Here is a 23,514-nt window from a genome sequence, read left to right as displayed (position 1 = left end):
CCGGTAGCATCATTAAATATTGAGATAACAATTAAGACACACAAACAACAAAATCATCTTTTAAACAGAAAGGAATTCATAAAGTGTATAGCGGGTGACACTGTTTGGTTAAAATTTACCGACTTCTTACATGTATATCGGAATATCTTCTTAAGAAAATTAAAGAAAGCAAAATTGGATTTCAATTCAGGACTTTTCTGCATTATTGTAAAAAAAATTAAGACTATTTGAGGATGAATTGCAACTTCGCAAAAGAGAGAATGATCAATCGTAGAAAGAAAATCGCAAAACCAGACAATATGGACAAGACATCCGAACATCCTTCAGACTTACCCAAAATGGTTCAACAGATTACAAAAGTTATGCTAGAGATGGAAAGGAAGAAGATTTTAAGATCACAAATGGGCAATTTGTCTTGTTGGTTTTGCAATTCAAGACGGAGAGACGATTTGAGGATAAAAGAATTCAGCCGGTTTATTGACGATAGTCTAGAAATCCGACCTTGTGAATCCAATGCTTTTCTTCAGCCGTTACAACTACCGCCGTTATATAAAGGAAGAGTTCTCCCTGTTGTTCAGGATAGAAGGGCATTGTTTCCATCCCCTTGCCGAGGACCAATCAAAGAGACTGAGTGGTCGACCCTCAGCAACTGCCGTTACCTCCGTCCAGGACTTCCAAAGTATAGAAGGCAACCCTAAAAACCTCTCTGTGTCAAGAACTTTAAATCTAAGAGCATAAAGTAACATCTTAAATATTGGATAAAGAAATTGCTTTTCGGACAAAAGTGAAATATAATATTACTCTGTTTAAAATAACTAGAATTGGATAATTTTGCTTTTAAGTGCTGACATTCCTCTTGTTCATGAATGCAGCTTGCATAATTAAAAAAAACAGCAACATATATGTGATATGGAGATTATTATAAATGGTGTTTTATGTAGACAATAAATTAATTCAGTGAATTTCAATTCTTTAGCTCGACAGGAATATTTATGAATAACTTTTGTAACATTTCATTTGTGGAAGCAACAATTAAATCCGCTTTCGGTAATTTATTAATCAAATTAACCAAATCGACTAAATGATTGCTTGTCCATTTAATTCAGTCTCCTGGTGACTTTTTACCAGGTTGTTGTAACCTTGTAACATATAACTAACCTCAAACATTTTCACAGTCATAATTTCAAACATTTTCACAGTCATAGTCTTTAAAGAAATTTTGATATTCATTCTTAATTCTTAATATTTTGATATCATACTCACTCTATATTATAGCTTTTATATGTTCTAAGTATATGGTGTTTGTCGTTTTGCACTATTTTTTTTTCAACTCAGCTTCAAACTTTTATTTTCTCCTGAACCAATTTCAACCAAACTAAAAATAAAGTATCCTTGGGTGAAGGGGATTTCAAGGGGAAAAATTAAGAATGAACATTTGGTGGAATTATTTAATAATCCTCTTCTCAAGAACCACATGGGTAGAAAAGTTAAAACCGATTTGAAAGCTTCCTGAGATAATGAAGATTCAGGTTTGCTTTAACCATGATCTCCGGATGTATGGTGGGGCCACTTTGGGCAATCAGATTTACATAGGAAGAATGTTGATTTTTTTCCACTCGAGAATAGCAAAGCCACGATAAGTCATATTTATGAGGAAGCATCTTCAGGTAGTGTATATTCAAGTTTATACAAATCATGACCCTCTCCCCCTGGGGGTGAGTGGGTGGGCGAAGTTTTACATGGAAACATATCGGGGGGAAAACTTTTCGATAGCCTAGTACTTGTTCAAATCAAAACCTCTTGGTGTAGGGTTTGACCACAATAAAAATTTAAATTTTCCATAACAAAATGTAGGAGAATTTATTAAAAATACATATGTATAAGGAAGCATCTTCAGGTTTTGTAGATTCAGGTTTCTTCAAATCATACCCCCCCCCCCCCCTTTTGGAGAAAGGGGGATTGGGGCCACAATGGACAATCACATTTTACATAGGATTGTATAGGAAAAATCTTTAAAAATATTCTTCTTAAGAAAAACAAAGCCATGATAAGTCGTATTTATATGGAAACATCCTCAGGTAGTGAAGATTCAATTGTGTTCAAATCATAACCCGGGGTAGGATGGGGCCATTGTGTGTGATTTTAGTTTTATATAGAAAGAAAAAATCTGCCTAAAAAGAACGGAAGGGCAATGGTGACTCAGGTGAGCGTTGTGGCGTATGAACATCTTGCTTTATTATTGAAGTAGCAATCCATTTAACATTATGAAAACTTGGATCATTCCAAACATTACACAGTCATGTGTTTAGAATATTATGTATACAAGTTATACATGGATTACGTATTTCATTCTTGGGATATCTATCATTATGATGTTTATATATACATTGTACAGCTTATTCTCATTTCCATGGAACAATTTTCCAAGAATGATATACCCCGCTCAAAGAAGAGATATTCTGTTTTACCCTTGTGTGTCTGTCTGTGTGTGTGTCTGTCCGTAACCAATTTTTGTCGCAGTCTTCTCAGCAACTTCTCTCTGCAGATGCTTGAAATTTGAATTTTAGCACACTCTTTTGGCATGCCATATGGTGGGATTCATTTTTGTACGAATCCGATGTCATTTTCCTGTTTATTCGTGCGTCTGTCCGTACCAAATTTCCGTCGCAATTATCTCAGCAACTACTTATCGCAGATGCTTTAAATTTTAGCACACTCTTTTGGCAGTCCATATCGTGGGATAATTTTTGTACAAATTCGATGCCAACTCCCCCCCCCCCCCCAATAATTTTGCCGATATATAGAATACTGTAGAAAACATAGCTACTATATGCTTTGTCCCCTCAATAATAACTTCTGATGACCTTTTTTTGCTTGTCAAGGAAATTTTGAATTTTTGGTAGTGCCCCCCATTTGAAAATGTTTAGTTGTGCCCCTCCCCCCCCCCCCCCCCCCCAAATTGAAATTGCTTCCTACGGGCCTGTTTATTACTGTGGATGTTGACTTTCTGAATAAACTTTAATGATGATAAATAAGATGAACATTAAATGAAAAAAAAAATCATACTAAATACAATTTTTCTTCAATATGTGTATACAACTTGTGTATATTCACATGAGCATATATTCACGTCAGAGCGGGGGTATTACTAGTGAGCATTGGCTCAGAGACTTCTTGTTGATAAGAATTACAATTTAGTTTTAGCTTTGAGAGCTGAGGAATTATATTTCTATTTGTCACACTCGATGATTAATGCTTTTCTAAGACTTTGCGGTTCTTGAGAAAATTTTTCCAATGTATTCCTATGTAAAACTTAGACACCCCCCCCCCCCCCATTGTGGCCCTGTCTTAGCTCCGGGTGTCACGATTTGAACAAAGTTGAATCTATACTATGAAAAAAAGCTTTCACTAAAGTTTCAACTTTTTTGGCCCAATGGTTCTTGAGTAGAAGATTTTTAAAAGATATTTTCACTATTTCTTAATTATTTCCCATAGGAAGAGGGAGCGGCCCTTCATTTGAACAAACTTGAATTCCCTTTACCCAAGGATACTTTGTGCCAAGTTTGGTTGAAATTGGGCCAGTCGTTCTGGAGAAGAAGATGAAAATGTGAAAAGTTGACAATAACAACAACGACAGACAACGGACAGATTTCGATCAGAAATTCGGCTCGTTGAGCTAAACAGTTTGCAATAAAAGCTGTATTTATACTTAAGAAATAAATTCGTTATCCAGGCACCTTCACATCACTATTTGAAATGATAGTAAAAAGTCCGAACTTTGTCGTGTCTAGAGCTAAATACTTAATGTCGCATTGTTAAAAGCTAGGAGTATGTTTAGGCCCATGAAGCTCCTTTTCTGGCATGTTTCAGATGAGGGGTTTGAGCTTTTATCGTCTAAAAATGAGTGTTAACATATACTAAAACGGCCAGATATACAGTACATCATTGAAAATCTCGTCACTACTTTCGTTTAAATTTTATTTCCTTTTGATCTCCGTTTTTCTGACAATGCATAACTTACATCATTTTTCTGTGAAAAATGAATCAGGAAAACGAACAATAGATAAAAACAACACTTAATTGGTCAAAGGCTTTAAACAAATACCGCGTACAATGTATCTAAATTCCAAAAGTCAATTGATAAGAATATCTGGACAAGAATTCTAATGCATGAAAGTTTTCGGAACAGAGTGAAATTTAATATTAAAGAAAGAAAGGAGACATCAGTTCTACCATGTAACAGTGAAACGAATTCGAACTTAAGGAATCTGGAAGCAGCTACCAAGTGAATGAGAGCAAACAGTATATTTTTATAGCCCGATTCCTGTGGTTTTTCTCATTTAAACATTTAAGAATAATATATATCTATAATTCTATTACATTGAAGCAAAGGATTTTTTTTTTTAATTACTGTCGGTTGTGATAATTTTTTTATATTACATCAAGCAAGATCTTCTTAAGTTTTTTTCATCATGATACACACTATATAAAGATCTAACAAGAACAAATACGTGAAAATAATTCCATCAAACCCAAACATTCATAAAAGAGACAAAACGTATAAACTGGTCCATTCCAAAAAGCACTTTGTTCATCTTCAAATTCAACAATTAAAAGTAATAAATATACGAGATAACAAAGGACAAAAATGTACATTAACAGTGGTTGATATGTTGTCCAAGGAATTGCTTTCAATGTAAACCTACATGTATACGTCATATATTGACTAGCGGAACACCAAGCTGGGTTTTCAGTAAGGTATCGAGGTTGTTGGAAAACACATCACTAACATCTGACTCCGAGGCTGCTTTTTGTCGTTGTCTTTGATGAACGTTAGGGGTGTATCTTGTCCATGTCATGTTGCCTTGTGGAACCCACTCAAAACCAAGTTCTCGAGAGAGATTTATAAGAGAAGTATCCGTGAACGGAATGAAGCCGTATGCAATATCCTGTTTGGCTAAAAGTTTTCGTGTAAGGTCACTTACAAGAATATCAAAATATCCCTCTTTTCTGAACTCGGGTAGAACATAAATCATGGCTATAGATCCGTTGTACTGCATGCAGATATAGGCTAAAATTCGGCCATTATGATCTAGGAGACAGCTGCTTTCAAACTTTTCGATAACACTTTGAAAGTAGCCTTCTACTTCAACGGCGTTGCCTTGCTTCGCCCAGTCACTCTGCAATATCTTGGCATGTTCAGATTTTAATGATGACAAAGTTACCCCTTCTGGAATTCTGTAAAACAGAAATAAAATTTGCAATAAACTAGACTCTTTGATAACACTGCACTTGAAAATTTTTATCTTTTAGATTTTTGGCAAAAAATGTACGTACAGTGATCATCAATAAAACCTTCAACCATTAAGTTTGCTTACATGGGATTATCATTCAAAGCTGGCAAAATTCTCTTTTTCTTAAATACATGTAAAACTAGATGAGATCCCGCGCAAGCGCGGGGAATTGAATTTATACCACAACCGACAGAAAATATATTGTAGTTTCTACTGACAGCCTACAGGCGTATAGCAGGAAGAAATACTTTGTTCAAAATTCCGCACAAAGTACACTTACCTCACCACCCCCATCCTCCCCCCTTTTTGCAAAAAGTTGAAAAATAACAATTTCATTAATTGACGTTTATTGTGAAACCTGTTATACTGTTATGGATATTGTACTTTAGATGCTCTTATTTTATTTCCGTCAAGGAAAAAAGCACTGAATATGCACATTTTACTGATAAATTGATTGGGGGAGGGGGGGGGATTCACAGGTACTTACACGGATCTCAAAATTTAGAGGTGGGATCAGGTGCCATGGAGGAGTGAGCATCCTCTGCCGACCGGGAAACAAAAACCGGAAATATTCGTAGACAGTTCAGTGTATAAATAATGGCCTAACTATTAGTATGAAAAACATCAGTTAGCATTTGACTCAATGATACATGTGTAGGTTGCATGTGCTGACAAGGTCTTTGTATCGACCGTAAAACTTGCGAAATGATGACTTCAAACGAGACTGTTGATATCCTTGTTTCGTCAACTTGTTTGTCAATAGCTTGCCTCGTTTTAGAAATTGTTCATAGGTAGAGCATGCTCTTCCGTATCAAATCAACTGAGAGACATAAACCCCATATGCAGGTGATATGGGTATTTTGTTACATAAGTAAGGGAAGTTGACGATTAAAAAGTTGAAGTCATTACGTTTTTATCATAAAGATTTGTTGTTCGGTTACCATTAACGTCTTTTTCTAGTAAAATATCTAAATATGAAACAGATATGTTAGAATCTCTGGTATCTTTTATTTCAAGCTGACTGGGATACATCGAGTCGACATATAATGTAACTATTGTTAATTGATAATATCGTCGATATATCGAAATGGCGAGTTGAAGACCACAGCAAGTGTTTTCGTCTTCTCATGTAGAAGTTTTTGAATAAATTCTGCTTCATATGAATACAAAAATAGGTTTGCTAATAAGGGGGCGCAATTGGTACCCATGGGAATTCCAACAGATTGTTGGAAGACCTGATCTCCAAAAACTACATAGATATTGTCAATCAGAAACTCAAGCATCTATTTAATATCAACTTCAGAGTACTTGTATGTACAATCAGAGTGCTTTTTAAAGAAATAAAGAACAAGGTATGGTTTCAATACAAATCTTGCCCTGTGGTTTTCTTAAAAATGAAAGTGATGTAAAAAATTAAAACTCATGCTTTCTGAATCATTGAAATTCCATGCAGAAAGATCTTGCAAATCATTTTTCTCACATGATCTTCTAAATGCAAATTGTGACGTCAGAAATATGTGCATTTTCCCGTATTTTCTTAAAAAGTTGCAGAAGACACCATTTTTCCATAGAAATTTCTTTCAGATAATATTGTCCACAGGCATCGCCCACAAAGATTTTGAGATATGTGATTTTTCAAAGAATTTTACACAACATATCCGAAAATTATAGTGGGCGACGGCTGTGAACACTATTTTCTTAATGAAAATAACCCTTGAAATGGGTCATTTTGAGGCTTTTTCTGTTTAAAACAGAGAAATGCATCAAATTAATGACGTCATATTTCCAGAATGGTACTCTTCCATTCCATATTCTTTCCTGATTTGTCACAGTCATATACTCAACTAATATTTAAGCAAGTTTCAAAACCTTTTGAAGATATTAAATTTTTAGGGCATAATAAAGTCAAAACTGTACCTTCTTCTTTGAAAATGACCAATGACAAGGTAAGTATATTTACGCGTTCCATTTTTATTGAAAAAACAGCTGTCTATGATGTCAAAAAGCCTGGACTTCAATTTATCGTGGGGAATGGTTGTATAAAGTGTTGAAAAGTCGTACGTTTTGATGTCATTGATTTTAGTAAAATTTTGTGATTTTTTTTTTCATGTAAGCAAGTTTATTACGAAGTACAGATTGTACTTCGGGTTTGTTGCCACTATGCTCTCAGTTAGGAATATATACAAATTTTACCGATAAATTTATTAGGAAAACCTACTACATATATATGTAATAGTCTTTCGATATATAAAATTTAATATATTCACAACTTATAGTGTATGCAATGATTTACCATTATTTCAATGACCATTCACACAAAAGCTTTTTTTTTTAAGTTCATGCAGCTATAATCACTTAATTTTTTTCTTTTTAACATCTGGCTCGATGCTATGCAGTGTTATAGAAGCTTCCGTCAATATTAAGATCGGTGAATGACGAAAATAATTTGCCCATTTCCCTTTTTAATCGCTTATCACAACTTATTTCTTTTATATCATTTAAATCAAGTTTTGATAAAATAATTCAGTGATGACGTTTTATGAAATAAATAACCGATTGCTTGTTGTCAGTTTCATTAAAAATTACCAGTAACTTAGATCCCCCAAACAGAAACGCCACCGTACTCACGTTTTTTGCTATTTCATGGCCGTTTACAGAAAATGAAAGTAGACTTTTAATTTAATGTACGATACTTACTATGCGAGTGAAATCTAAATATAGTTTACGGATATTATCTTGTATCTAGTGTATTGTTAGAGGAGTAAGTAAGAACTCTGATGTAGCCGTTTCGGAGCTTATTTGCAAAATTTATTAATTTATAAGTATAGATACTTACTTAGGCATGTCTGGTGGCGTAGATTTGCTCCATGCGTACATTAATCGAGACTCCTTCGATGTTATTTGACCGCCATGTTTCCTGCAAACTTCACTCAAAACAGGTACGACATCATTAGGGACCCCTGAAAAGGGAGGAAAAAATCAGCATCTCTCATCACAACTAGGTTTTCTCTGCACTTGAATATAAGGCCATCTTATTGTATTTTGATTTGCTAAAAAAGAACTTGAAAATTGGCTAGATGAGTCATTTGGTACAAAATGTCACATTTTTAACCACGTTTTTCTAAAATTTTGCTATCTCTGGGTCATTTCTCCATGATATTGAAACGTTATTTGTGTGCATTTTAATTCAAAGAAACTAACAAACATTTGTAAAAAAATCGAGAGAAGACCCAGAGACGATAAAAAATAAACTTTTTCCAAATAAATCCCAGTGTGTAAGTGCGGTGCTTCATTGTCGCTTTAAAAACCATAAAGTGTGTGTAGCGGTGGTAGCTCAGTAGTAAGTGCTACCCGTCCAGTGCAATGTAAAAGAAATATTTTTGGTTCGATCCTCGCATGGAGCGTTTATATTTTTTTTAGTTCAAACAATCAATTCTTTTTTCAGTTTAATTTTATGTACTGGTTTATTTTAAAATAGATAAATTCAGGTTCTATTGCACCGAAAGCGAAAGCAATTCTTCCAAACTACTGATAATTTACTATATACATGTAATTGCATTTAACTATACCCTATAGGTGTTTATTATTTATGTGAAGCGTTACTAAGTTTAACATGTAGTAATTATTAAGATAAGCGGACTGATATATTAAATTTGACAAAGTATTTCAAACTAAATTTTAACATTTTCCCATGTGCGTAACTTTGTAAAGTATGTCCAGCTGTGGTCAGCCGACCAAACCGTAGACATTTATACTATAAATGTTTCGTACGCCGTATTCCTGCAAATCACACTCCAGACACGCCCATCTTCTTTGTTGAAAATAATCATTTTATGTGTCCATCTAATCAGAAGTTTGTTAACCCCAGGTGCTTGTTTCACAAGTACGTACGTATGCGGATCATGAGCGATAATTATTGCAATATACTTCACAGAAAATCTTAAATCATACTGATACCTACTCCTAGCTATATCACATTTAGGGACATGTCACTGGCTAACTATTATAAATCCTACAATCTAAAGGCATGTTATCTAAACGAAAATGGTCATTTAGCATATGTAGAAAAAATACAACTTCCTTTTTAAGAACAAAATAATTTAGGTTAGGCATTATCTGCCTTTTTTGAACATGCACAAGATAGTCTATTTTTAAACGTACGCGTATTTTGTTTGCGTTTTTGTCCTGGCTAACGTGTAACAATATCACGTGAATTTAATCCATCCAGGTAAACTGTGTCAGTAAACCACTGGGTCATGTTGACATAAAGGTTAAATATTTCAGGTCTGTTGCGTGCATGTAGGTATTACTGCACAATTGTCAATTTAATATGCACTTCTTTAATCTTTTACCGTATCTTTTTTGACAGGCACCGCATGTCTTCATTGGTCTATTAAAAAGGCAGCCAGTCAACAAAAATTGACATTCGGCAATGTTTGAATTTATTCATAATATTAAATAAAAGTGACTGTTTATATCATGAATATGTTTGTTTTTTAAAAAACTTATTTCATAACTGACAATAATGCACCATAAAGCTCTAGCTTTGTACCTAATACCGTGTTACGTCGAAGATGGCATCTTCTCAATATAAAGAGCAATAAATCTATGTCCCTCACTGCTTGCATGCAAAGACTGCGTGACTGGACAACGGGTTAACGGCCCTTTACGGCGAACATTGAACCTTTCAAATGACAGTGAGTTTGGATTTAAAATATGTCTACTATTTTTTCTTTAAATACGAATTCAAATTATACCAACCTTGAATTTATTTATTATATATTTCTTTTTTGGGGAGGGGGGTGTCAATTTAAATGTTATAAATAAGCGGATATAAGTTCATTATTGCAAAATTACAAAACAAAACTGGATTTCAGATTCTAAGAATGATAAAAAAATATATAATTATATATCTGATAAAAATTGCCTGGTAGGTCAGGTGCTTGAAGGAAAATTATATATTATAGTAAAATATAGATTTCTTACATTCTTCATTTATTTTGTTCACAGTAGAATACATTTTACATTTACATAATAAATTTTATTTATTATAAAAATAGTAATATAAACAGAAAAACTTCATTAATAGTATTTTTTTTTTCTTAAGCTGTATAAATGTGATCATCAAAATGATTTTTATTTGTGTTATCTATATTTATTCAAATAAAAAAATCAGGAATCCTACAAGTGTTCGGAACAAAAGACCTAGGTCACCTGATAAATTTACACCCTATGAGGACACTTTATAAGAATTTGTTACATGGTCTCTCTTGAAATTCTGTGTAATAATTTGATATAAATTATTGATCACACCCCCCCCCCCTCCAAGCGTGATTCATATGTACAAAACATGACGACATATGTGAGAGTTTGAAGCCAAAATTTTTTTGAAAACGATTCTAAAGCTTTTTACCCTGTATATTTATACATGTATGTAAATTTAAGGAGTAAACATGAGAATAATCAGGCTTAGGTTGAGCAAAATTACAAGGAGTTTATATTTTGCACAACAACAAAAAAAAAAAAAAAAAAAAAAAACTAAACAAACTTTTTATTTGTGATGTAGTTTTAATTTAATGTCACTATGGACACACATATAGGTGTTCAGTTACTAATACTTTATTTGTTGATAGGACAAATACTTTTATGCAGCAGGACGGTAATGTAACAACATGTATACGATTGAACATTTTTGTGTGAATTGCTTATTTGTTCATATCGGTTCCTGAGATCGTAAATGAAAATACACCGGCGGCTCATTTCGGCGGTTTGAACAAGTTTCTTAATGAGTACATCATACACTGGGCAAAGTGAAAGTAATGATGAAGATTTCGCACACAAAATACGCTCAGAACTTCTAATATGGTTCGATATTGTGTTCCGTTTTATGAAACCTTACATATTACATCCATCCATCTTCTACATTAGTACATGTAACTTATATATCTCCTAATCTAATACTGATAGAAATAAAACTCGGTTAAGGTTATAGGACACGGGTTGTTTACCTGTGAAGTTAATAGGTTGATTCCAGCTGATAAGACCAGGTCTCTGAAGAAAATATTTCAAGGCAGAAACACTTTTGGTGTGACATATATGGGTCTGTCTGAAATAGTTCAGCACCTAAAAGAAGTCATTAATGCATGTTATCAGGGGTCAAGAAAACCACGTCATGGCAATCTTTGAAAAGGTTGCAAGTAGTTTTTCTTTGCCTCACTCAATAAATTCTGTTCCCGTTCTGAAGCATAGCAATTATATCAGTACACAGTCTTTGACATTGACTACAAAGCATAAATTATATATCAAATAAATTATCAACAAACTTTAAGAAAAATATAAATGAATTATTAGTTATAAACCATTCTTATCTGCTTAAAATCGATCCGATTTAATTAAAATAAATAAAAATAATTTATTGTTCATGCCTAATAGAACAAGATAATGTTGATTTTTGTATCTGTAGGTAAAGTTTTCGCCGTTTACTATTTCATACAGTCCGGTATCCTGTACCTTATCGGGTGATTCAGGACGCAGTAGAATACAGTTCCATTTCGGCCAATTGTCCACTATTACTTCAAACCCGCTCAGATTGTCATCTAAAGCGTTCCTTATCACATAATATATCTGAAAATATAAAAGACGATAAAAAAGATGGGAGGAGGGTGCTTTTCAAAATACATGTATCTAGAGAACATCGGACAAATATACTTAATTTTATAATTCAAATTTATTCATAAATTGAGTTTTTCGATGGTAGGTGTATACCTTTATTGTACATTTAAAGAACTGGAGATAAGTTTATATACATGTATACAACTATATCACACAAGATGGCATCTCTATATAAGTGAAGAATTCTCGAATGCTACTTAAAACAACATATAGTCTATCACAACTTTCAAAACAATACCATATAAAACTTTTTTTATACATGTATATTCTCATTTGTAATACTTGATATTTTTAAGATTTCGAATCTTTTTTCATTTCCCAGATCGATCAAGGCTGAGTTTTAATTGCAGACATAATAAATTACTGATACAAATTGAAGATAACCACTCCTTTTTAAACACAGGAGGAAAAAATCAATAAAAAGACAAATATACAGCTGATTTTACCGATGCTTGTACCAAACACTTACAGATTTAATTAGTACATGTGTACCAGCTTTAGGTAACTAAATACAATTTGAAAGAGACAACTTCGCTTTCAATTTCAGTATTTTTTTTTCTCCAAAAAATACAAAAAAATTCCACTTTAGCAATAAGTAACACTTGAACTAGTTTTACCGAGTATTTATGAACCATAATTTAAAGCTAACCATGGCAATAGACCACGCACGAGTCGATGGCTTTGATGACAATACAGCATTATTGCTTTACAAAAAGGCTTATATACAAGCTGTTCTTATCAATATACCGGCCATGAAGAATGTGAATACAAACTAAACATGTTCCAATCCAGGAAGTTGCGACTTCTCAGATAACACAGAGATACTTAACGACAAGTCAAACTGACAAACGCATGTAGGGAAGAAACAGCATTGGTAAAAGAGACACACTTATCCACACTTGCAGTTTATATACAAACACACTAGTAAGCCGACGGAATGTATTGACGATTTAAAGTTTAACAGTTCACGAGTATAGTCACAATAACAGTACAAAGTTTGAACAATAAAAAGGCTTGAAAGGGGAAAAAGGACATTGCACTTAACAATATTATATATATATATATATATATATATATATATATATATATATATATATATATATATATATATATATATAGTTTTCTTTTTCCTGAAACAAGTTTGATAGGTAATATTGAAAAAGGAAGAATGAAACGTAGGAATATAATTATCATTTCATTTCTCTTTAATCAATAAAGTATTCCTTACACTACTGCGAACCCTGCTTCCCGATCAAAAGTTTGCCAGCGTTTTATTTTCTAAGGGACTGCATAATACTAAATATCACACATAAATGGAAATTCCGCTACCTTAGCTGTTCCCGGTAGTCCTAGTGATAATTCCTCCTTAAGCTGTCCTATCTCCTCCTTATGAAGGACTTTGTAAATCATAACACAACACTGCACAGTTTTCTTGCTATGTTCCTTTCTAGACAGCACAATTCTTTTTTTTGGCGAGCACCGTACACGTGATTGTTCGGCCAATGTTGGTGTTTCTCCAACGACCTGCGTCAACTAGCACGTGGGAGAAGTTTTACCAATGAGTGATCCGAGTCAAGGTTAGTTCACGCTTCACCAACATCGATTTTGTTTACGTATGGGAGCACATACCAGTACTAAATACATATAACTACGGCTTTCATAATATTGTGGTGTACCAAAATGAGATAATAATCTTTTTACAGCTGAGACACAGTTAGAATACAACACATATAACATTGCACCCACATTTTACTACAAGTAGAATCAGACAGAGACGGTGAGATAGAATACACCATGTACACAAACCCATAAAGTACAAAAATGAGAAGTCAATAAATTATTTGCACTCTTATTACACTTTTCATTAGAATTAAGAGGTTGTCCATTATGAGATCAGGCAATCGCTATTGTAGTGATTTATCTTAAATTGTGCATGTTATTCTCATTCTTTATTTTATTCATTCAGTTACTCACTCATTCATTCGGCGCTGCGCGATGCGATATAATAACACTTTGTTGTTTTTGTTCAGTGTCTCTAATAAACCTAAATACCCTTATTTTGTAAAATGTAGTATTTCAGGTGAACTAATACTGTACTGAATGGGTAATTCCATTATTTTTTGTAACATTGATTTCTATTGGTCAGTGTTGTTGAATGGTTTTAGGCTGGAATTGGTGGGAATTTCTTTATTATTCTTAAAGCTGGTTTTGGAAAGGGTGTAAGGCTTATAAGTCATGTAGCAATTCCTTTATTTTGGAAAATAACCTGCTCTTATTCCTGTAAGTAAATGCAACAAATAAATAAACTACTATGAATAATATTTTTATGAATGAGGAGTCTAAATGATTTAATCTAAACTTGCTAAATGAAGTATGGGCTAGTATGTGAAAGGTATAATTTATATAAGTTGATAAAATATATGCAACAATTATAATTGCAAGTTAACATTTTAATTTATTCGTGCATCCTAAATAAGGGATTTGTGAATCTGTTATAATTCTTACACATTGTTACATGTAATTAGGTCATTTTCATATCTGAGGTGCACTAGCAGTTTAGAGATTACATAGAAATTCACCTGGTTCCATAAACTGGTATGTGATGACATTGGATTAATATACATCTTCTTGTAATTACTGTAAATATTACTCCAGAGATAATTCTACATAGTTAGATAAGAAATATAATTTGATTGTAAAGGAGAGCTAGTTTATCAATTGCCTGAGGGATGTGCTACCTAATTATTTTAATAATATTAAATGGTGTAAATATAAATAACCTAATACACTAACATTAGCACATGCACCTCCCTGCATTTTTTGAAATACCAGATAATAAAAGAGATAATACACCCATTTTATGGGATTTAAAGTGAATTCCATGCTTATATAACCAGGTAGATTTTGGTTATAAAGTTATAAAACTAATTCCTGGACTATATCCGTTGTTTTGCGTAAACGGGGAAGAAGGAATGTTGGCGGTTAATACAGTGGCGGCGCTGTAGGGCCGTAATACATCGTAAACGGGAAAGGTGCCGTATTCCTTATGGTCTTAATTTCAATATGAAGTCCAAGAACTGGTAAAATCAGGTTTCCGGATTTATTATAGACGATAGTAAATAACAATCAACATGAATTTCAACAATAGTTTACAAGTCTTAACCGAGTTAGATGTGGCCAGTAGAGCATCGGGCCTCCAAACTGAAGAAGGTACATGTATTATGGACGTAGCTTTTAGTTAGATAGAGGCTAAACAATAATTGCATTATGACACTGGCTGAATTAATTAATGAACATGTGTATTTCTTTCATAGAATGGACATTAAAAGACCTTGCTAAATAATTATGTAAACAAAGTTATTGATATAAGATTAACAGGTACTGAGGCATTTACACCTAAAGAGTATCAATTCTTTTGACAGTCACTTAAAGTCAATTAAAATGTCTTATTCCTGCTTCAAAGCTATAAAGAGGATGAGACACGCTCAACTAAATAATAGACAATGATAATAGATAAAAACTTTAGCAGATAAACGTCCAAATTTGTGCAATATATTAAAACGTTATTTATTTCAAAAATATTAATTTTACTCGGTAATAATTTGGAGTTCCGTCTTATGCACCAACAGAGATTGGATGCACAATTTAGACGGTTATACTTATAACATTTGTATAAGGCTTGTGCTGTGATTCTTTTCACTATCTAGGTCTACTATATAATCTATAGAAAATGTACATTTCAAAAATGTAAATGATTTCTAATACAATGTATTCTGGGGGAAAAACCAATAGTAATATTTTGAGAAAGATCTTTAATGATAAAGATAAGAAAAAAAATGCTGCTATAATCATAGTTAAACACAGAATTTACCAGCAAAAGCACCCATAAAAGACTGATTTGAGTTACCTCCCTTGATATGAAAAATTAATTAAAAAAAACTATTCTAATAGTATAATTCGTTCGCGTATTTTAAAAAGTATTGAGTATTTATTTAAAAACCAAATGTAAAAAAGGATTCGGTTCTTCTAATATATATATATATATATATATATATATATATATATATATATATATATATATATATATATATATATATATATATAGCCCGGACCTTAAAACACTGTAAACAAATATGGTCGACATACGAGTGATGGAACAGTGTATCTTCGGCCAAAGCAAGGACCTATTTACTAATTAGTAATACTAAGTTAGTATATAGGTCCTTGGTAAAAGTGGCTACTGTGTTGGTGACCATCATTTTTAATTGTAAAAATGACTTTACCAGAAATTTAAGGTATCTTAAAGTAGGGGATGTGACATTGACATTTAACTCTTATTGACTATAGGTCAGGTTTTTTTGATGTTGAGGAGTCGTGCAGACGACTGCTTTTGATACATGTATGCCGCGGTCATCGCAATTCGTTGGGAATTTATTGGAGACAAACCACTACCACATGTCGCTATCCTCTCCACAATGGAAAGTCAAAACTGGACAAAGACGTGGATTTCAACAAGAAATATCTTACCTGTTCAAAGTCTGTGTTTCCGTTTGAAGAGGTAATTATGCTCAAATTGCCTCTGTGTTTTGTGACCCTTTCTTAGCTCTATCTTTGATTCAGGGAGGAATTTGATGCAAGTTCTTTTATTTTTCAATGCAAATCAATTCATTTTATTTTTTTTCCCGGTAGGTTTTTTTTTAGCTCTACTGTTCAGAGACCAGAAGAGCGTATGCGATAGTAAGTTGTCCGTCGTCTGTCTGTCTGTAAACGATTTTTCAAAATGCTACTCCTCCTACAGTTTTGGTCTGATTTCAATATAACTTGGCACACAAGTACACTACACTAAGATACATAATTCTGTTTATCGGTTTTTGAGTTCAATGAACGGTGTTGCCATGGTTACTAAAAATAGAAATTTCTGTGAAATACTTTCAAAATGCTACTCCTCCTACAGTTTTGGTCTGATTTCAATATATCTTGGCACACAAGTACACTACACTAAGATACATAATTCTGTGTATCGGTTTTTGATTTCGGTGAACGATGTTGCCATGGTTACTAAAAATAGAAATTTCTGTGAAATACTTTCAAAACTCTAACTCCTACAGTTTTGATCTGATTTCAATATAACTTGGCACACAAGTAGATTACACTGAGATACATAATTCTGTATATCTATTTTTTGATTTTGGTGAAGTGTTGCCATGATTACAAAAAAGCTGAAATTTCTTTGACATACTTTCAAAACATTACTTGTCACCCGCGTGGCGCAGTGGTAGAACGTTTGCTCTAGAGTCGCAGAGTAAGGAATTGATCCTTACATCGCGGGTTCGAATCCCCCTGTGGGACATGGAGACTGGTCCTTCGGATGAGAAAGACCGTATAAACCAAGGTCCCATGTCGCAGTAGGTGCTGGCACGAAAAAGATCTCTTACTGCTCAATGGCCCTGAGTGCCTAGCATAGGTCAAAATTTGCAACTCTCCACCGGCAAGTGATGGCGTCTCCATATGAGTGAAAAATTCTTGAGAGGGACGTTAAACCACAAACAAACAAAATATTACTTCACCTACAGTTTGGTCTGATTTTAATATAACATGGCATGCAAGTAGCCTACACTGAGATACATAATAGTCTTTACTTTTTTTGATTTTGATGAATGATGTTGCCATGGTAACTAGAATCAAAATTTCTCTAAAATTCTTTTAAAAGGCTACTCTTTCTACAGTTTTAGTCTGATTGCAATTCATCTTGCAACAAAAAGAGAGTAAAACAAGGATTATTATTTATTTATTGCTGTTGCAAAGTTTCAAGTCCAAGTGCTACTATTCTTTTCCTTTGTTATAAGTACAAATCAGTAGAGCTACAGTCTCCATAGAGACTTCTGGTTTTAATAGTAAACTGGTTCCTTTTGTAGAAATATGTAAAACAGATAGAGGAAAAATCCCTGCAATGCATAACTCAGCATTATAGCAAAATGTTTGAATAGTTATTTTCTTGAAACTTCCTTCTACGAGTATATTCAGAAGAATGGTCCATTAGAGGAATATAAAATGAACACGTACACGAGTAAATGTGTACAATTGATTTAGAGTCCTATACTGTCCATATGACATCCTTGCATTTATAAACACTCGTCAATCTTAACATATTCATTCTAGAAATGTGAAATTATATAATTGTATTTGAAACTCAGAGCAAGGAAGATTTTTTTTTAACTATATTACCTCGTTTAAACTCAGGGTGTAACGGTATATTACATGCAGGTTTGTGAGATGGATATACAAAAGACTTGAAAAAAATCTGCCCTCATGTGAAGTGACCAAAATAAGGAACACCTTTCCCTCTAAGCAACATTGGAGATCTAAATAACGAGTTTGAATGACTGTGAGACCATATGGATTGGTAACAATCAAAAATAGACTCTGTACATGTTAGAATAACACTTTATTAATTAAATCTGAAACGATGTTCTTCAATTGGATGTTGCCTATTTATCATTGGTCCGGATTGTGCGATTAAGCTGTGTACGCCTTTCTCTGTCTTCCAACGCAGTGGCCCTTCTTGCGTCAGCAAAGGAACTGTTTGCCTCTCTGCGGAAAAGCAATTCTTAAAAGAGCTCGTCAACGTAAAAATGTTTTCCATATATATATAAAAAATAATGTGTCACAAACCTGAATTGACTTTGCAATTATTGGAACTAAAAATCATTTAAAATGCTGTAACTTTCAAAATTATGAAGATGCAAACTATTGACACTATTCAGAAAATATTTGCTTTCACTCTGAATATTTTCAGAATCATTGTTGATTTATTATATTTTATCGTAGAAAAAGGGGACGCTGACTATAGTTATGGGAATTCATCCTTTTAAAGTTAAATTTAGCCAACAAAATAAACTTATGACTAGATTATATGTTGTTTGAATCATTTTGGAGCTGCTGCTGACTACTGTGTAATCCAGTTTGGGTTGAGCATTTCCATCTTCTTCTTCCTCAGCTTCACTTATACTGGTAACATTCTCTGTTGAGAAATCAATACACTGGGAGACATTCTTTAGAGCAAAGGCTTCATCTAGAACCTGTGAAAAAATCTACCTAATGTAAAATCATGACAAAGTCCTAATGCACGTTACAAAACAAAATCTTGATGGATTTACAGTTTTATATCTATTTCCCACAGCATGCTTTTCTATCACATTACTTTCAAAGGGTGGATTATAATTAACTAATTGTTTATCAATTATAATTCGCCTTGAAATATTTATATATTTATATGCCAAAGATACAATAGAATGTTTTTTTACATGAATTCATACACGCCTTGAACTTTTTTATAGCCCAAGGTAAAATTAAGTGAAAAAAATCTATCAGAGTTTAATCTTACAATGAATTTGATACAATCTATTTAAAATTAGATGTTCCGAAGATATATGATAATTATTATAATAGTTATTTATTTATAATAGTGACTTGTGTAATTATATATTAAAAAATAATTCATCTTAAATATAAAAAAGACAGAAACTTTACACCCTGCCCTTTGGGCCTATAAGTCGCCTGGATTTAAATCAAACATTTTCCTTCACGGACTAACTATGTATGAACATTGTGTATATCATTGATAAATTTACTTGGGCTCATAAGAATGATATAGTAGAACGTTTGTCAATTGTAACAACAGTTATTTAAACTAGATGCTGTCATGAGACAGTAATACCCGCACTAAGGTGTTTCCCTCTAAATGCACACTCCTTCATATTGGGCTTACCAAGGAAAAAGTCCAAATAATTCTATAATTTACACAGTACATGTATTCGTCAAATCGAGCATAAAATGCTCAGGTGACCATGTGACCCATGAACCTCTTATACGCATTTCATATACTTAATTCATTACCAGTCTGAAATATCAGAATTTAATTAATGTTGTAAATTAGGTTTTAATAAAAAGGGGGGGGGATATAAATTTTTGGCCCATAATTGGAACTTTTTAAATTAAATTTATCTTCTCAACAACAAATAATATTATTTTAGTACAAAGCGTTTTTGATGAATTTATCAAAATGTGCAAACTTTTTTTAGTATTTGATTAGGCAAAAACCTCCTTGAAAAGCCATACCCAATCAATTTATATGTGTTCCCCCCCCCCCCCAAATACACACACACACAATTTGCCTGTTTTTGGAAATAGGCCTAGATGGCAAAGTTATGTTAAAACATCGTTTGTTATGATAATTTAAAATTTGTTCTTGTACTGTACATGTATGTGAACACCTTTTTGAAAATTTCTACATCACATTGGGCTTGCGTCACCCTACCAGTACTAGTACTAGTTTTACCATTATCATTTTTAGATTGCACATGCCATGTGACATGGTGCAGTGTTACATGTATATCAGTGGAAATTAATTCATTTTGTGTTTTAATTGGATTATATTTCATGAAGTTGACAGGACCTATGACAGTCGGTAAGTACAAGTTTAAGTATAGATTGGGGTAAAATAAACCAAAATGCAAATGGTTAGGTTAAAGTTTAAAAAGGATCAAAGATCATCGGCAATCTCCTATGCAGAGTTGTCGTTCGTTTCTCTCTCAGACACTGAATGTATGAGCCGATCGTAGAGAGTGGATCATCGATGCCACAATAGACGAATTTCACATTCTGAAGAGTTATCTCCCGTTGTCGACATTACATTCAGTTACAGGCATAGATCCGGGAATTTTTTTCCGGGGGGGAGGGGGGTCCACACCTCGGTCCAAAAAATTTCCAGCCCAGAATTTCCTGAGGAGCAAAATAAAAAAAAACCAAACAAACAAACAAAATAAAAACAATGATGGTGGGGTCCATGTTTTTAAAGGGGGAGGGCATCCAAAGTCATTTTTTATTTGCTTCTGTAAATCAGTATATAGTCCTATTTAAATAACTCTGCAAATTCCAGGGGGGGGGGGGTTCCAATCTCCCTAGCCGCTCCCTGTCCCTGAAATGACAAATGATCATGCGACTCCTAAATAGTAGAAAATTTTTCCATTTGACTAGACATAATTTTGTTTCTTGTGTTATTATGTTATGTACATCTAATGGTTTAAGGTTATGAACCCTTGAGGTCATCCCCACTCTCTTGTTCATAATATGACTACATCAAATTAAATAGAAGTGCATCAATGATAAGATTACTTGACATTTCATTCATGAATTTGGGTCAACCTAGAATTAGGAATGAAAATCATTCAAAGAGATGGACCATTAAACTATTTGTATGTATTCACATTTTTTTTATGTCAAACCAAAGTATTAGACTAGTTTGCATACATGAACAAACTGGGGTCTGGGAAGGGGAAGGGGCAAGGGGAAGGAGTTATCTCTTTACGTCTTAATTAATTGTTGAAAATTCCTAAAATGAATGTTAACCTTAAATCCGACTTGTACGTCTTCATTATTTTTAAGTGGTGGTGTCTCCGTATGAGTGAAAAATTCCCAAGAGGGACATTTAACAACAAACAAACATTAATGACTTAAAAAACACAATATACATGTACATGTTTATTAGTCAATGGATATACTTCTGATCATATCTCTAGTTCTCCCTTGAATCAGAAATGATGATATAAATATTTTAAGAATGATTAAGAGTTGAAAAGGTTGTGCATTTTAAAATTCACTAAGCTCTGTGGTTGAATTAGCTATACCAGTTTAGCTTATTTTGCTACTCAAAGCACCTTGATTAACTATTTTTAATCATACTGTTTTCTGAAATGTGAAGTTTTTTCAACATGGATACAAGTCATACCTTTTCAGCTTCTGAAAACAATTAATGCATGAAAAAAAAACTGCTTTTCAAATACTGTAACTCTTTCCAAGTACTTGTGATCATCAGTTTTTAGCTCACTTGAGTTTTTCTGGTTTTCTGATCACATTTTGTTTGTCATTCATCTGTCCGCCTGTAAACTTTTCACATTTTTGTCTTCTTCACTAGAACCGCCGGGCCAATTTCAACCAACCCAGCCACAAAGCATCTTTGGGTAAAGGGGATTCAAGTTTGTTCAAGTGAAGGGTCACACCCTCTTTCAAGGGGGGATAATCAAGAATTAGTGAAAATTTGGTGGTATCATTTTAAAAAAGTCTTATCAAGAACCACTGACTGGGCCCAAAAAGTTGAAACTTTCTTTACATAGACAGTGTAGCTTCAAATTTGTTAAAATTATGACCCACTGGGGTAGGATGGGGCCACATATGGGGATCCAATGATTTACATAGAAAAATGCAGGGGATTTTTTCCATCATAAATCTTCTTCTCATGAATAGCAAGGGCATTATTGTCATCCGTTTTCACAAAAGGGACCTAGGGGACATTAAATCTCATTTGTCTGTCAGTCTGTCCGTTTGTCAGTCTGTCCGTCTGTCACAATAAATTTAACCTTGGTCATAACTTCTGAATAATAAGAGATAGGGATTTCATATTTCACATGTACATTACCTACAAGAACTTTCTAAACATACCATGATTTTTGAACCCATGACCTTGACCTTGAAGTTTGACCTACTTTTCAAAAAATTTAACATTATTTCAAATGATCATTTTGAAAGAGAAAAGATAGGGTGTTCATATTATACATGTATATTACCTGTGACAAGACCTTTCTAAATATATCATGACTTTTGACTCTGTGACATTGACCTTGAAGTTTAACCTACTTTTCAAAAATGTTATATTTCCTTATAACTTTTGATTGAGAAGAGATAGGACTTTTATATTTGACATGTACATTACCTGTAACAATATGTTTCCAAACATGCTATGATTTTTTACCCCTTGACCTTGATGTTTTACCTAATTTTCAAAAATTTTAACTTTGGTGATTACTTTTGAATGACATATGATAGGGCGTGCATATTTGAAACAATATGTCATAAATAATGGCATCCCATCCACTAGGACACGGAAAGCAGGGGACCACAATTCTTTGAATTTGCTTGTTAGTCATTTTGATATGGAAACATCCTCATATAGTGTAGATTCAAGTTTTTTATGCCCTGCCATGAATATGGCCGAGGCATATAGTGTTTGTCATGTCCGACTTCAATAAAACGTCATATGCTGATACATACTGATGTAAGCTTTTCAACTGCATCAAAATTTTTGACCTTGAATTTTCCTTTGACCTTGACCTTACTTTTCTTAAATTAGTGTCTAGATCAGTTTTGAATAAACAATTCAAGATATATTTATCAAACTTCATATGCTGATATAATTATACTGCTGAGAGATATCAATTGCATCAACTTTTTTGACCTTGACTTTTCCTTTGACCTTGACCTCACTTTTTTAAATTAGTGTTTAGGCCAAACAAAAAAATATGTGTGGTTCCGGTTACACTTCCAAAAAAATTAGGGTAGGTAGGTAGGGATTTTTATTTTTTTTTAATTTTTTTTAATTTTTTTTTTTTTAACAAAATGATTTTCTTAATTTTTTTTTCTAAATAGTACCTATCACTGCTTTGCAAATGGCATTTAGATGTGGTGTGATAATATACTAGTCAATATTGGTAGG

General features: G+C 33.2%; 1 protein-coding gene and 1 long non-coding RNA gene across 2 annotated transcripts; both read right to left on the bottom strand.

Moving 5' to 3' along the window:
- Window positions 1–3,961: 3,961 nt before the first annotated feature.
- On the bottom strand, window positions 3,962–13,515 carry LOC133181254 (glycine N-acyltransferase-like). The gene is made up of 5 exons (XM_061315788.1): window positions 13,296–13,515; window positions 11,805–11,918; window positions 11,303–11,417; window positions 8,131–8,254; window positions 3,962–5,238 (listed from the first exon to the last, which is right to left on the bottom strand). The coding sequence occupies exons 1-5, from the start codon at window positions 13,374–13,376 to the stop codon at window positions 4,716–4,718; spliced, it is 957 nt and encodes a 318-aa protein (XP_061171772.1). The 5' UTR covers window positions 13,377–13,515; the 3' UTR covers window positions 3,962–4,715.
- A 4,879-nt stretch (window positions 13,516–18,394) lies between these two features.
- LOC133181253 (uncharacterized) lies at window positions 18,395–19,042 on the bottom strand. Its single transcript, XR_009720445.1, has 2 exons — window positions 18,914–19,042; window positions 18,395–18,557 (listed from the first exon to the last, which is right to left on the bottom strand). It is a non-coding gene; the product is annotated as an uncharacterized LOC133181253 (long non-coding RNA).
- Window positions 19,043–23,514: the final 4,472 nt, after the last annotated feature.

The sequence above is a fragment of the Saccostrea echinata genome, unplaced genomic scaffold (assembly GCF_033153115.1).
Source record: "Saccostrea echinata isolate AGI-Se365-2 ecotype Australia unplaced genomic scaffold, CSIRO_AGI_Sech_v1 ptg000008l, whole genome shotgun sequence".
NCBI classification, from domain to species: Eukaryota; Metazoa; Mollusca; class Bivalvia; order Ostreida; family Ostreidae; genus Saccostrea; species Saccostrea echinata.
The sequence above is the reverse complement of the archived record's forward strand: the minus strand, read 5'-3'. Positions and strand labels throughout refer to the sequence as shown.

What these genes read in the sequence shown, in the direction of transcription:
- LOC133181254 (XM_061315788.1), bottom strand. Translation starts at nt 13,376, where the DNA reads ATGATTTACAAAGTCCTTCATAAGGAGGAGATAGGACAGCTTAAGGAG. An exon ending in GTCCTGAATCACCCGATAAG is followed by an intron (nt 11,418 to 11,804) that starts GTACAGGATACC and finishes GACTTCTTTTAG; the next exon opens with GTGCTGAACTATTTCAGACA. An exon ending in ACGCCACCAGACATGCCTAA is followed by an intron (nt 5,239 to 8,130) that starts GTAAGTATCTAT and finishes TCTGTTTTACAG; the next exon opens with AATTCCAGAAGGGGTAACTT.